The sequence below is a fragment of the Pezoporus flaviventris genome, unplaced genomic scaffold, assembly GCF_033815535.1.
Source record: "Pezoporus flaviventris isolate CSIRO_AGI_PZ_B2104156 unplaced genomic scaffold, CSIRO_AGI_Pfla_v1 ptg000009l, whole genome shotgun sequence".
Lineage (NCBI taxonomy): Eukaryota > Metazoa > Chordata > Aves > Psittaciformes > Psittacidae > Pezoporus > Pezoporus flaviventris.
The window spans coordinates 4744853-4760266 of record NW_026892557.1 but is presented as its reverse complement, the minus strand read 5'-3'; the positions used below and the strand labels follow the sequence as shown (position 1 = coordinate 4760266).

General features: G+C 52.5%; 1 protein-coding gene across 1 annotated transcript in view; it reads right to left on the bottom strand.

The window, feature by feature from the left end:
* The window catches only part of MEGF6 (multiple EGF like domains 6), a 39098-nt gene that overhangs the window by 6803 nt on the left and 16881 nt on the right, over positions 1-15414 (bottom strand). The window contains exons 6-23 of the mRNA XM_061450399.1: positions 14605-14742; positions 12871-12993; positions 12006-12128; positions 10982-11149; positions 10531-10662; positions 10303-10431; positions 8573-8701; positions 8120-8254; positions 7628-7762; positions 5727-5852; positions 4615-4746; positions 4093-4221; positions 3567-3698; positions 3136-3264; positions 2480-2608; positions 1946-2074; positions 1086-1214; positions 786-914 (exon numbers count right to left, since the gene is read on the bottom strand). Coding sequence (XP_061306383.1) covers positions 786-914; positions 1086-1214; positions 1946-2074; positions 2480-2608; positions 3136-3264; positions 3567-3698; positions 4093-4221; positions 4615-4746; positions 5727-5852; positions 7628-7762; positions 8120-8254; positions 8573-8701; positions 10303-10431; positions 10531-10662; positions 10982-11149; positions 12006-12128; positions 12871-12993; positions 14605-14742 — 2376 coding nt within the window. The remainder of the gene's footprint in view (positions 1-785; positions 915-1085; positions 1215-1945; positions 2075-2479; positions 2609-3135; positions 3265-3566; positions 3699-4092; positions 4222-4614; positions 4747-5726; positions 5853-7627; positions 7763-8119; positions 8255-8572; positions 8702-10302; positions 10432-10530; positions 10663-10981; positions 11150-12005; positions 12129-12870; positions 12994-14604; positions 14743-15414) is intronic.

Genomic DNA, 15414 nt, shown 5'->3' with positions numbered 1-15414 from the left:
AGCAACAGCACTGCATTAGGACATGCCTTTTACACCGCAATATAAGGAATATGCCAGGCTGAGGTGTCATGACCCCTGAAAGGGAAGAAGCTTGTGAAGCTCTTCTTGATGTGCTGATACTTGATGAAGCTGCTGTTGCTCCTCTTAGTAAGGCCAATAGCCATTTCAACACTTCCTCATAGTAAAGGGATTGCCAGGGTATGTGTTACATTTAAAGATAAGGTGAGCACAGCAGCCTGCCGAATGACAGATGTAATTATTTGCTGGGCCTTCAGACTGAAGCCAGGGATTTAGGGCCTGTATAATCAGTAAAGTGTAGAAGAAGGAATGGAAAGATGATCCTTTGTTACTCTTAAACTGAATGGGACAGAGGAAGTGTCGTCCCTGCCGTGTGTCCCTGCTTGGAGCCTGGGGGCTGTGCCTCTGGGGATCTGCCCCTAACCCTAACCCTCACCCCCAGCACCATTGCAGGCTGCTGTGTGACCCCTGTGTGCACATTCAGGACAGCTTTCAGGTGAGCAAAGCCAGGGCATAGAGCTGGAATCACAGCAGCCACAAGCCCTCTCTGCAGTGTTCCGCTCTGATGCAAAGTAATGCAGCTCTGATGCAGCACCAGGGCAGTGATGCATTACTGATGCAGCACCAGGGCAGTGATGCAGCACCAGGGCAGTGATGCAGCTCTGATGCAGCACCAGGGCAGTGATGCAGCACCAGGGCAGTGATGCAGCTCTGATGCTGCACTGCTGCAGCACACGGTGCCCATCCTGGCCCCGTGCCCCACTCACGGCTCTCGCAGCTCTCTCCGGTCCAGCCGGGCTGGCAGGCGCAGAGCCCGGTGCGGCGGTCGCAGAGCCCTCCATGGTGGCACTCACAGCGCTGCTGGCAGTCGGGCCCGTGCTGGCCCTGGGCACACTCTGGGGGGGGGGGCACACAGTAAAACACCACCCAGACGCCCACCGCCCCATCACCGCGCTCGTGGGTGCGCACCGCACATCACCCCCAGCCTCCGATGGAAACCAGGTCCAAAACGGGGCAGGTTTGTGCCAGAGCCCACCTGTAAGCGATGCCAACGCACCGGTACTCACCCTGCTCGCAGGCCAGCCCTGTCCACCCTGCGGGGCAAGCACAGAGCCCCGTGGCAGGGTCACAGGTGCCACCGTGCCGGCAGAGGCAGCGCTGGCGGCAGTTCTTCCCATAGGAACCTGCCGGGCACGCTGAGGGAAAAGCAGGCAAACATCCCCGTCAGAAAACGCCTCCAAAGGCAAACAGCCTGCTCTAAAAGGAAGTGGTTGGAGCTTGCAGTGAGAGGCAGGGAGAGGAGCCTATGAGCCCCCTGAGCTGCCAAGCTGCCCACATGAGGACATTTGGTGTTTTAAGCAGCACAGGTGCTTAAGGCAGTGATGGCACATGGAACTGGTGCCTCATCCCTTTAGAGCCTCCTTAGCTCTGGTGGTGGCAAGTACCCACAATAAAAGAGGTTGGGTGAGTTCAGCAGCCAGAAAAGACGCTCATTTGGTAGCCAACGCTTTTGGTCTAAGTTGCAGAACATCCTCCTCTCCTCCCCGCAGACAATGCCAGTGCTTGGCAGAGAAATAGAGCCATCTCAGCACATGAATGCGGTTTCCCTGAGCTGAGCCTAAAGGCATCACTGACTTGGTGTCTGGATGCTCAGATGGCAAAGCTGCTTCCCTACGTGCCGCTATGAAACTGCGGTTTCTGGTGCTCTTGGAGCCGGAAACCTCTTGGCTTGTCTCTCAGTGAATAAGCCAGGAGGGCTGCCCAGCTAAGTGTGATCTCGCTTGCAGTCTGCCCTTGCTGTTGCACTGCCTCTGCTTTGTTGTAGTCCTGCTCATTGAAAGCTCCAGCCCCCAGAGAAACGGGTTTTTCCGTGCGCTGGCAGGGGAAGCAGCAGCCTGGGTTGGGAAGTGACCACGAGGTGTTTTACCTTGCTGGCACGTGGGTCCCATCCAGCCGGCTGCGCAGAGGCAGCGGCCGCTGACGTGGCTGCAGGTCGCGTTGTTGAGACACTGGCAGGTCCGGCTGCAGTTCTGGCCATACCTGTTCTCCGGGCACGCTTCATGGGAGCAGAAGCAGGCAGGGCTGTTAGCGGGCAGGAATGACAGCAGGCAGGCTCTTCCCAACCATCCCAAATGCCCGTGTCTGGGAGGGGAACCAACACTGGTGCAGTGCCTGCATAAGCTGGGTTTTATGGTGCTGTAATCTACAGGTGGCTGATGTCCAAACAGGGACGCTGTTCTTGTCATCACTGTCACATCCTTCTGTCCGTTTGGAATCTGTTCTGCAGGATGCTTAAGCTCTCACTGCATTCAACAACGTGTTCAGCCCCCCCAGCCCCTCTCTTTGGACACTTTCCTGCCACACAGAATTAACTTCACACGGCGGAACAGACCCCCAGACCTCAGGGTGCTGGGGCTGCTCCTTCCCCACTCCACCCCACCCCAGACACAGGGACCCCTACCCTGGCCGCAGCGGGGCCCATCCCATCCGGGGGCACAGTAGCACTGCCCTGTTACATGGTCGCAGCGGGCACCGTTGAGGCAGTCGCAGGCTTGCTGGCACTCCAGTCCATAAAATCCATCAGGACAGGCTGGGAAAACAAAGGAGAAACCCCCACAACATGCCTATACAGAGAGATGGAAACCTCTCGGCGGAGGAGATGCCTCTTGGTGGCCTTTTTGGCTGATGTAATGCTGCACCAGTGTGACAGCCACCTATTAAGGGCTCTCCCCCCAGCAGAATATCAGGTGCATGACCATTACAGGTGTTCAAGGACCAGGACAAAGCTGTGGTGGGTCAGAAGAGCCACGGCATTAATTTTCTGACCACAGGAGGATGAGCAGGTTAATGGGGGAGCCAGGGACCCCTTTGTGAGGCTGCTCCAAGCCCTTTATATGCCATGTGTGTGTAGGCAAGGAATCTGTGCTTTTAATCCTTGCTTACACTATGATAGCCTTTTTTGATGTTATCCTAGACCTTTCCTCTTCAGAATTAAACCCAGAGACTCAGCAGCTTGCGGACATGAGGTTTTCCCCATCACTATCCCAAGAGATTCTCTTTGCTGTAATGGGATAGCGAAGTCAGACAAGGAGACCATGGCAAAGTGTGGGTACTCACGGTGCTCGCAGAAGGTTCCTCGCCAGCCCGGGCTGCACGTACATGCCCCACTGACATGGTCACAGGCAGCCCCATTCTCACACTGACACCGGTGCCGACAGCTCAGCCCAAACCATCCTTCCGGGCACTCTAGCAAGAAGTAAAGGGGAATGAGGAACCTGTCCATTCTTGGTGTCCCTGGAGAGCTACAGTAAGGCAGGGTCTTGGGCTCTGAATAATAGTGTCTGGCAGCTGCTTTTTATAACAACCAGGGGCTCCACCTTTACAGGCGTACACCCATCCACCCAACCACCCCCAGGACAGGACCGAACTGGCAGCATCACAGACAGGGCATGGGGACTGGACTTGGGGACTGAACCAAGGAGCACTGCTGGAGAAATCTGGAAGCTTCCTGGCCTGTCCATGCAATGCCCTCCCCCTGGAACACTCACTGTGCTGGCAGTGGCTGCCCGTGTAGCCGGCCTCACAGGAGCACTGCCCCGTCTCCGCGCTGCAGCTCCCATCGCTGTTGCTGCAATTGCAGGTGTGCGCACAGTTGGGGCCCCAGCGACCCACGTCACAGGCTGAAACACAGGAGGGAACTGATCCATCAACAGCTTGTGCTCCACTCGCCCAGCTGCCCCAGTGAGCAGAGCTGTGGGCACAGCGCTGCCTTCCCCCGGGGGTGTTATTGCCGCTGGTTACAGCTGATCCTGTTGGCCCTCAGAAAACCCCAGGGGACAGTGAGAGCGGGTGCTACATCAGCATGTGCTTGATGGGAATTCATTCTGCAAGCAAGCCCAGTACAGGAGGCAAGTGGCACCCGGTGGTGCTGGCAGGACAGAGGCGGAGAAACCTAAAGGATTTCAGAGAGTTTTGTGGCAGAGGCACAGCACGAAGATGCCAGTGAAGCCGATGAGAGCGGGGCGCTGCACAGCGTCTGCTGGGAGTGATGGGGAACACGAGCAGGTACGATACCTCTCTGACAGTTGTACCCCGTCCATCCAGGGGCACAGCTGCACGTCCCCGTCACGGGATGGCAATGGCCCTCGTTCCCACAGCTGCAGCTCTGCTGGCAGTCGGCGCCGAACCAGCCGGGGGGACACACTGTCAATGCAGACAGGGGGTAACTGCAGGCGGCTGCCGGGACACCGCGGTGAGGGCTGTGCTCCGCCTGGACCACGGTGTGCTCCGAGCATCAGTGCTCAGCTCCACGCTGAATGGGATGAGGGGCTTAGGGTTTTATTCCCTTTCTGCTGATGCAGAAGTTATCACTGTGGAGGTAGGACTAGAGAGGCTTCAAGGGAAGAACCTCGTGCCCCAAAGTGTGAGGCAACAGGGGTGTGCATGATGCTAAGCCTTGCTCTGAGGAGTGCGGTGATGCCTGCTCGATAGTGGGATGCTCTGCTCCCTAGAGCAGGTACTCCAGCTTAACCTAAAGAGCCCCCATCCCAACAAGAGACACCCATTGAGGTGTGAGGGTCCCCACGCAGCACTCACCATCCTGGCAGCGCTGGCCGGTGTATCCAGGCAGGCACAGGCAGGCTCCGGTGGCGGGATCACAGCGGGCACCGTTTGCACACTCCGGACATATCTCCTGGCAGCCTGGGCCCCAGCGACCTTCGGGACAAGCTGGAGCATGGGCAGAAAGAGAGGACACAGCCATCAGGACCACAGCCAGGGGTAAGAGGGAAGCAGCTATTTTCTAGCGCATGGAAACGAGTTCCCTTTCGCACTGCTGTCTGTGCTTCATCAAAACATGGACTTCAGTTTGGCAAGGCCTGGCTATGAGCAAGGGCAGCATCGCTTTGTTTGTTTTATAAACAGCGTGAGAACCCTCCATAAGTGCTATTCTGAGCTCATTCCACTGCTTTAATGCCAATTTTAGGTCCACATCTACTTGTGGGCTCCTTTCTAGGAAATGGTGTTGCTGGCAAAGGGTCTTTGCATCTGCTGTCACACTGCTGGACGTTAGTCAGCATTCCCAGACCTGCTTTTAGCTGCAAAGGAGAAGCAAAAGGCTAAGAACTGAGAAAAATGGGGCAAGAATCCTTGTTCCACTGCTCCTAAGCTGCTCCAGAGCCTGGAAATAGGCAGTTCGGAATGTATGGTAAGCACTGTGCATGTGTGGGTTTATTGCTTGGTCAAACTATTAGGAACAGGTCATCATTATATGACTAATATCTTCCAGGTTCTGTAATACTGTATAATCATGTCGAAGTCTTTAAATGAGGATGCTATAGTTTTCCAGCTGTGGCTGCCCCATCCCTGGAAGAGTTCAAGGCCAGGTTGGACGGGGCTTGGAGCAGCCTGCTCTAGCGGAAGGTGTCCCTGCCGCCTGGATGAGCTTTAAGGTCCCTTCAACCCAAACCAGGCTGGATTCTGTGATTAACGCTAAGGACTGCAACAACCAAAACTACCCCCATCTGCACGTTTACCTGCGCTTCACACGACAACAGAGCTGAGGCTGTTTCATGCCTTACCCCCAAAAGCCGTGGCTGTTCTCGGGTGACTAATGCACTCGATGGCTTTAAGGCCCATTTTAGCACAGGACAAACGCACCCAGGCTCCTCAGCCCTTCCCCTGCGCCCCTCCTGCTGCCGCCTCCTCACCTTGCGCGCAGTCGTGCCCCGTCCAGCCGGGCCGGCAGCGGCACTGCCCCGTGCTCCGGTCGCAGGGCGCTCCCCCGCAGGCGCAGGACTGGCGGCACCCGGCCCCGAACCGCCCCTCCGGGCACTCTGCATGGGGAAGAGCCGTGTGAGAGCCGCCCTTCCCGGAGCAGGATGCCAGAGACCGGCTCCTCCGGCTCCGGGAGGGAGAGCCCAGCCGGGAGAGGCGCCCAGGCTGCTCTGCAGACTGCGCATGGGGCTGGATGTGACCGCTCCGTGCGCCACAGCGATCACCTCCAGCCCCAAACCTGTCACCCCACTGCCCTGAGCCCAACAGCTCAATCCGGACTGGTCTCCAGTCTGTGGATATGGCAAATTAACTGGGCAGCAGCCGCAGCACCCTGCAGACGCTGAGGCAAATGGCTCAGGAAGGATGTGCCTTCACTCTGCGTCCCATAAACAGTGACTTGAGTCACTCTGCTCTCCATGTGCTGAGGTGCAGGTCTGCAGCCCCTCAACTTGTACCATCCCTTGACTTTTAGAAGATGCTCTGAGGGCTTTTTATGGATGCCTCCAGAATCTGGAAGCCAGGCTTTTAAGAAGCAGCAAGGTTTGCAGGAGGTATATTGGTGTAAAGCAATAAAGAAGGAGCATCCTCATCCACAGGAGGATCGAATGCTTCTTCTCCCTGCTCCAAAAGCCAGGGTGGTGCTGCCAATACCAAAAACCTTACTTTGCCCTTTGTACCCCGCCAGCAGCCAGCTAATTACGCACAGACTGAGGGCCTTAAATCCTCTTTGAGTCTCCCAAAGGAGCTCCATGCTCCTTTCTGTTCACTGCAGCCAAGGTTTCGGAAGGCTTCGGCAGATGCAAGCACACCAGCGCCCACAAATCACGGAGGAAAAGCAGCCCAGCGCGTGGAGTTCAAGCGACACAGTGGAGTTTTTGTTATTCCCCCTCTTTGCTAATTGATGGCAGATGTTTGTCTTCACCCTTTAATAATTTCCAGACCCGAACAACAGCCAAGAGCCTACTATTTCTATACAAATATTTGTGTTATTTCCTGTGACTCCCCCCTGCGGGCTCAAGCTCCTTTCTTAGGCTCTTTAAAAATACCCCGACCAAACGTGCCCAGCCAGACCAGGCGCCACGGCTCCGGGGGCAGCAGCATCCCACCATGGGGGAGTCTGGGCTGCCGGGACCCCTGCAAGGGGGCACAAGGCCCATAAACGCAGCTCCCATCCCTCCTGCTAGTGCTATTCCTCTCTGTGAGCGCTTGCTTGCATTTGAGCCATCTGTGACCAGCTGCAGGTTTTGTTCTGACCAATAGACCCACTATGTTCTATCAGTTGTTATGTGAGTCAATGGTGTGCCAGCAGCTTAAGGAGGTTAATAGCTGCAACTTCTGGGTTGGGTGTGGATGGAGGGCTGGGTGAACCATAACTTAGTGCAGAAACTCCTGGGATGCTCGAATCAAGATTCTGATGCTGACCACCTTAATGCAGCCTGTCTTCAGGTGTGGACTTCGAGAGTCTATCTTCGTGCATCTTCTGTTGAATCCAACCGGTTGAAGAGGGATGCAGAAGGAAACAACCTCACAAGAGGAGGATGTTGGTTTTTCAATCAGTGATCAGCTCTGAGCCTGGCACAAGGTATTATTTCCCAAGAGCTGTGTTGATGTTTTTTATTCACCTCCTTGTGCCGATCACTCAGTGCCTTTAGGTTCACACAAAACACCTTTGTTTCAAGAAAGCCAAGGTCTTTGACACCCCAGCTATTTCCCTGATTCTGAAAAGCTGCTCCCTCCAAGCTTGAGCAAGATGTGCCGTTTAGTTACTTGTACTGTCAACTGGCCCTTCATGTGTGAGGAATTGTTTCCAGCACATTTAGAGCCCCTGCCTTACCTTGCTCACAGTTTTCCCCGTGGTAGCCTTGAGGACACTCCTTCAGGCACTCCCCAGTGACATGGTCACAAGACACTTCTGGAGAGCAGCTACATTTCTTCTTGCAGCCATCCCCGTAATAGCCAGGGTCGCATTCTGTTAACAGTCAGAAGTACAAAGCAAGAACATCTGGCATTACTTGGTTGACCCTGGAAGAGCAGTTTGTGATGGGCACTGACCAGCACCCTCCCGAATTGATAAATGTATGGATGAGGTCCAGCACCCACATCTACAGCCATTCCCACCCAGCTACGCAGGTTCTGTGCGCTAACTGAAAGAACATGACCGGGTCTGATAGCAAGTTGTTTCCCTAAGCTAAGCAATGAGAGCTGAGACAGTTTGAAGAGGGCAGAAAGCGAGCTGCGCTTTTCCCACTGAAAACTAGCCACGGGAAAAGAGGACGTGGGAGGAGAAAGGGGGGGGATGCTCTGTGAATGCTTCTGGGCAACTCACGGGTCTCGCAGCGCTTGCCGCGGTAGCCGGGTTTGCATTGGCAGGAGCCGTCCCTCCGGTCACAGTCCTGCGTGTGCTCCTGCACGCAGCGGCACTCCTCCGAGCACCCGGCGCCGAACGCCCACTTCGGGCACACTGATGGAGCGGGAAGGAGCCGGTCAGTGAGGGCAAACGGCACAGGGCAGGGTCAGAGACCTCGCCGCCCTGCCTCCCTCGTCCCAGGGATAGTACCTATTTAATCTCATATACTTATATATAATCATATATAGAGAGAGATATAGCTCTATATAGATAGATATATCTATATTTAGATAGATAGATATCTATCTATATAGATATATACATATAGACAGATAGATCTATAGATAGATTTATACAGATATATATCTAGATATAGATATATAGAGAGATACAGATATATAGATACAACGAAAAAAGTGAGGACAAGCATACCCAAGTGGCAGTACCGTCCGTATAAGCCAGGATCACACAGACAGGCCCCATAAATCCGATGGCAACGACCCCGGTTGGCGCAGTTGCACTTTTTCCTGCATTGCTTCCCATAAAATCCTTTAGGGCACCCTAGTAATAGGGAGAGATTTGGGGGAAGATGAGCCAATTTCAGCCTGTTGTTTCATTTCTGGCAGACCAAAGGAAAAATGTACCCAAATCAAAGGTGTATAACATCAGATATGAACCCTGGCAAAGGCTGCACTGTCGAGAAGGATGCCTTGTTTTCCAAGCAGGAATGTGCTTGTGTCAATATGCAATAAAATAAAGGGAAGAGCAATCGGATTCCCTGCATCAGCTCAAAATCAGATTGCTTCAGCTGTGGCATTCCTGTCCTTGCAGAGAGTGCATTTCATTTGCTGCCACTCTCCAGCCAGATGAGGTGCCTTCAGGGCACCCATGAGCTCCATACCCAGCTTGAAGGGGTGACACTGGCCACAGGGTGACAGAGCCCTGCAGGGCTCTGAGCAGTCAAGATTTCCATATGTGAGAATAATTCATAGGCTGCTCCTATTGGTAAATAACTGTGATATTTGCACTATTAAGGGAATAAAATGATTATTCTTTCTCTGTTATGCTAAAGGTCTTACTATTAGAAGCACATGGCAGACAGGCTGTGTCAGCAGAAAGCTCCGGCCAGCATCTGGCCAGGCAGCACGTGCCTCCTCCCGTAGGACAAGAAGAGCAGGCACTTTGAGCAGAGGAAATGCCACCCTGGCACAACAGATCAGTTCTGCAGTGTTTATATTCAGCTTACCTTCCTGTTTTGACTCTGTACCCCTCCTTCACCTCCTTCCTACAAAAGGAAAGGTCAGGGTATCTCTTGCATTCATTTGCATTCTGCTTTGGTCTCCTCCTTCAGTAATGGTTCCCATATGCTCCTGGCCAATTGTCTGAAATCATTTTGTCTCAGTCTCTTACTGTCTCACTCTGGTTTTAGCTTATGCCCCCCAGATTTTAACTCTTTGGGAACAAGAAACAAATGCCAACAGCGACTGACACCTCCTTGGGTACTTTAGGTAACTATTGTCGCCTTCAATGCCTTGGGTTTTCTTCAGATGAACACCTATTTTTTGACATTCTTTTGTGTGTCTGCCACTGAACATGCGGAAACTACAGATGGCTGCCCAGGGTCATTGCTGAGCAGCAAAGAGGGACTGCAAAGGTCTTCCAGTGCGGAGACAGGGTACGCTACCCGGAGCACTGTTTTGTGGGTGAAGAATATTGTTTACCACCATTCCCTTGTTAAAACTACATTCTTCCTTACACTGAGTCAGATGGAGCAGGGATGCATTAGAGCCACTCACACCGGGATGGCTCAACAAAAGATGTTTTCAGTGAACATCTAAAAAGGGACTAAGAAGTAAGATGCTCTGTGGAAAACATGTTAATGCTTCAGAGATTAACATCAAAGAGTGGTGTCGAGATGGTTGTAAGAGACATTTATCAAATGGCAGCAAACGTTCTACTAACACATCGAGAGAAACAGGAGCGGAGCAGCTCTGCAGGCTGGGCAGCATCACCTGTGACTGGCAGCTCAGGCACGCGGCTATTATGTGGTTTATGGAGAAAAGAGAACTTGTGCTTGATTTCAGGGCACCGTCCTGCCTCAGTGCAGGGGTGGGACAACCCGCACCACCGAGGGCTGCGGCTGAAGGGGGCCATGCACTCACCATCCTGGCACAGCTCCCCGGCCACGCCGGGCGGGCAGCGGCAGGCGCCGGTGCTGGGGTCGCAGGAGCCCCCGTTCTGGCAGCGGCAGGACAGGCTGCAGTTCACCCCGAAGGTGCCGGCTGGGCAAGCTGGGGCGAGAGAGAGATGAGGTGAGGGGATGCCCGGCCGCCACCTCCGCGCATCCCGGAGCAGGGATGAGAGCCGCGTTCTCGCCCCGCATCACGCACTCTGGTTGCAGAGGATGCCGGTCCAGCCCGCCGGGCACTCGCAGCCGCTCTCCTCTGCGTTGCATGTGGCTCCGTTCTGGCAGTCCTCACAGGTCAGGCTGCAGTCGGGGCCGAACGTGTGCTCCAGGCAGACTGCAATGAGAGGTGCTGCGGTGAAAAGCCTGCCCTGAGCTTCATCTTGGGGAGTCTGGGCAGAGAAACCCCATGGTTTAGTGTGTGGTGTCCCTGCCATGGCAGGGGGTTGGAACTGGATGATTATAAGATCCTTTCCAACCCAAACTATTCTATGTGCAAAGCTAAATGCTTTTGTGCTACAGCACAGGTTCTGGGTATATAGAAAAGCCACTCAATACGTTTGTGCCTTCACCAAACACCCACAAACCCAACACGTGTGGTTTATTCTGGACTGCCAAGCCAAGCATGCCATTTACTGCTGCTACAAAATGCCCACCAAATTTTTCTGTAAGGGTGTGCTCTCCTCTTGCTTCCATCTCTTCCTCCTCTTCCTCATAGTCATCATTGAAGAGCTGGGTGAATTCATCCCGCAGGATTGCGACGTGAGGGATTGGTCGGATAACGGGGCGCCGACCATCCAGAGCTTCCACAGTGTCCTCTATAGCTGGGGAAGCAGTCACAGAGATCACAGTGTCAGTGGGAAAAGATCTCTAAAGGACCAATAGTAGGACAGAGCCTCTGCAGCTGGAAAGGGGAACCAGAAATGTTTACACAGGGCTGGTGCATCTGATTTGGCCTGGTTTGCACCATGGATTTCTCCACATCTCTAAAGTGTTTGCAACTTGCTTAATCATTTCTTTGGGCTAGAATGGGCATGGGCCAGATAAATGTGCTCCAAATCCATGGGAGATGCTTTGCTCTTAACCTTGACACACTTCTTCTGACCACAGCCACTCGGATTCCTTGAGTTTTCAGGTACCTGGAACATTAAACAAGAGTGCCCATCCCTTAATGCATCCGCATCGCTTCTCAGCTTGGTTTGCCTTTTAGAAAGTGTATCTGTCACACAGAGAGAAGGGTTTCCTTCCCTTGCAGGGCAGGCAAGGGTTAAAAGCCAGGCAATCAAGCTAAGCCCAGGCACACTTGGGAGCCAGGGCAGGGCCTATAAAAGCCATGGGCTGGATAAGGGTCCTGCATTTGCTGCAGCAGGGGGATGCTGGATGTTGTTCTTCTGGGTGCAGGCCTCAGAAAGCTCATCCCAGGAGCCTGGGTGCTGCTGCTGAGGGGTTTGCTGCCCTGCTAAGTGAGTAAGGTGGGTAGCAGTGTGGTGGTGGGATAAAGATAATTAAAAATATAACCTATTATTTTTTACATAGAAAATGTGTCAGTGCCGGTGACTGCGGAAAGGGTTTGGGTTCTTTTGGTACTGTGGAGTCATCGCTGCAGGCTACTGTAAGTGGAGCTGTGCTACAACCCCCTGTGCTGCTTTGGGAAGTGCAGCAGTGCCAGGATGCACTTACAGATGCAGCTCCTTCGGTCTTCATGTAGCTTGTATCCAATCTTGCAGCTGCACTGGAAGGACCCTGGCTGGTTCTGGCACGTGTGTTCACATCCCCCATTGTTTGCAGAGCACTCATCCACATCTAAAACCAGTGAGATATTCCAGTGTAGTAGGAGGCAATATACAAGACAGGAGCCTGTGTATGTTTCTGCCCACAGATCAGCAATAGGCTGGTGGAATCCTCTCTGCTAGTTATATGAAGTCATCTAACCCTAAAAATTGAGTGAGACCACCCGAGATTCAGGGGGCCAGGGTTTCAGTTCCCATCTGTCACTGATTGAGTAAAAATGGGTGGCTAAACCTGGGTTTTCACCTGTGAAATGGTATTGGAGAGCTCTGCTAGGGAGAACAACTCAATAGGAGGAAGAGCTCTCCTTTCTGCTGAGAAACTGGAAGAAATACCTGCCTGTTCCCAACCAGGTAGGACCATTTCCTGCTCTCTTTATTAAAAGCTTGTGTTAGTCACTGTCTCAGCTGTACTTTATACAGGCACTTCAATTTCCCTGCATCTCCTGGGTGAAAATTGTGGGCAATGTAGGTCTCTGGGGTTGAACATGAAGCGATTTCTGTGAATTAATGAAGTCAGACCTGGACCAACTCCCTTTGAGTTATCCCAATTTGAATTTGGGGTGTTCTAAAGCCCCACTCCTACCCTTCAGTTGTGCCAAGTGGGTTGGAATAGCTGAGTTGCCTTAACCTTAAACTGATGAAAATAGAACCAGAATTAGAGGAACCCATTCCATGCATGTCCCTTGCCATGCTGCAAGGCTGAACTGCAGCATTGCTGCTCACTTGCAGGAGTCCTGCTAGGTGCTTCTGCTTACCATCACACCCACAGCCGTCCGTGCCCAGCCGGTACCCAGCATAGCAGGCACACTCGTAGCCTCCAGGGTAGTTGTAACAGTCTTGCTGACAACAGTGAGAGCCGCTGTCACATTCATTGACATCTAAATAAAAACCAGAGGGTGCTGGATGTTAGTACCCATCTAGCTTTGCAGTGGTGACAGTGCTTGTTAAAGCTGCTCTGTGACGAGTACGTGCTGAGCTTTTCCTCATCTGACTACCAAATGCTGACCAGTGTTCTTGTTCCCCTCTTGACATGAGTGAGCTTTATGTTAGCAGATCTCCTCTGCACTGTGCTCCCCAGCCAAAGGAGGAATCCCGAATCCCAGAGGCCTGTGAGAAGTCAAATGTGATTGAGATTGAGGCTTGTGTGCTTACAGATAGGGGGTGATTCCAACTTGCTCTTGCTTTCTGATTTACCCTGTTACAAACAGTGATGTCTAGTTCAGAGGTGGTGGAGAACTGTGGGGTTCCTTCAGACTGCCTCAGAGTGAAGTCTCTGAAAGATGGATCTAGATAACCTGGAGCAAGCAGAGCTCCTGCAGCTCCTTCAAGCCCCTTGTATTTATGGGACTCCATTTGTCCACTGTGAAGTGGAATTACTGTGGTGCCCATGTAGTAAAGGGGTTTGAAGCATCCCCCTACCACTGGAGTAGGCTGCACCAAGGAGGTGCTGGGCTACGAAAAGCTTACTGGGCTTTGTAGTGTGCAAAGGAATAATGTTCTTTCAGAGCCGACTCCTCTGGGAGAGGAATCACCCCCTTTGCACAATAAAACCCCTCTGCGTGTGCCCATGGCAGCCTGCTAAGGAGTTTTTGTTCCAAACAGATGCCCTGGACTAACATGCTCCTGGAAAAGTGCAGAAGGATGGTGGTACTGAACTAAGAACTGAATTCAGGATCTCTGGAGTAATATGAACTGCACCTCCACACTGCATGCAAAAGTGTAAGTACTGTTTTGCATCACTGAACATTTATTTGGTAGCAACCTCCTGCTTGCTGGTCTTATGGAAAGAGGTCTTCAGGTATAAGTGCCTCAATGCACAGACCCTGCAGCTAACCTGCAGAGCTATGTCACCTTTGGATGGGTATGCAGCTTTGGTGAACAAGTCTGAGCCACAGGAGTACACCCCAGCCCCACACGGTGGTGCAGGAAATGTCTGGGTTGTGAGCACTACAGTGGGTTTCCAACCAGGTTATTGCTCCAACAAGCACAGAGTGATGCAGTATAAAGTGCGTGCCTCAACCTTACAGCATTCACAGAGCTCAAGGTGCATTTCACCCTTACCTCTCCATTAGCCCATACTTTACAGACTGAATGGGGCTGAACTACACTTGGCTTGTAGCTAATAACTCCTCCACATCACTCATTTATTCAAATTACACTGCTGCTTCCTTTGAGATAATAGGCAAGATGGCACATTGTGAGCATTGGCCCTTCTAGACGTTAAGCTCATAGGTATCTGAGATGCAAGTCTCTATCTGCCTTAGATCAGATTCAGCAGGGAAAAACTACCTAGTTCTGAAGTCAATGTTTGCTGCCCAAGTAGGTTTTGGGGTTTGAGGAGGTCTTAAGTAGAGCAATATCTCATCTCCTCTTTGCATCTGTTTCTAGGCTTGTTAGCCTGTTTGTAGTGCACATACACACAGCAGTTAAGCTAGAGATCCTCATCATTGCTTGTAGAAACAAGATCTGGACCTTTTCCCTTGCCTTACCAGTGCATGTCTTCTGGTCCTCTTCGAGCCGATAGCCAAAGTTACAGGTACAGACCGGGCCGGAGCTGGTGTGGTGGCAGCTATGGGAGCAGCCCCCGTTGTTGGCTTCACAACTGTTCACAATCTCCATTTCTATCCCTGGAAAAGACACAGGTTAGGGCTGTGCTGCACATCTGTGTACATCAGCTGGAGCTGGCATCCACAGCAGCGCAGCCCTGCTGAGGAGCAGAGATCTGCAGTGGGGAAGGATGAAGGCAGATTTGCTGGGCTGGGAAGTGATGTATAAAAATACATGGAGGGATCCCAGGCAAGGCCCCATGTAGCCCTTTAGGGACAGGCTCTGGACAATCTCTGAGATGAAGCAGACTGCAGACAAAGCTGCTGCCATTCCTGACAAGCTGCAGGATGTGCTGCCAACCGAAAGTTGGCTCAGCCTTTGTACATACAGAGCTGTTCTGATGCCAGCTAGGAATGGGAGCAGCAGAAAAGAGCTAACTATGGAAACATCCAGATGCCTACAGCTAGCAATGTGAGTTACATGTCAAAAAATGGCAGGCACAAACATCAACAGCAGCCATAGATCATCTCAGCTTGGCAGGCTTTCTGTAAACTTGTCTGGTTAATTAAGCTTTCTTAAACTAAAAGCAACTTGTACCATGAAGCTTCGACTCAATCCTCAATGCCAGGAAAAGAGTTTCTGCCTTCAAGGACGTTTGTGAGGTTTTTTAGAGTGTTCAGACCCAAGGAGGATGGAAAAAGGGGAGTTTGATGCTTCCCAATGGATCTGTGCATGTCAGAACCAGAAGCTGT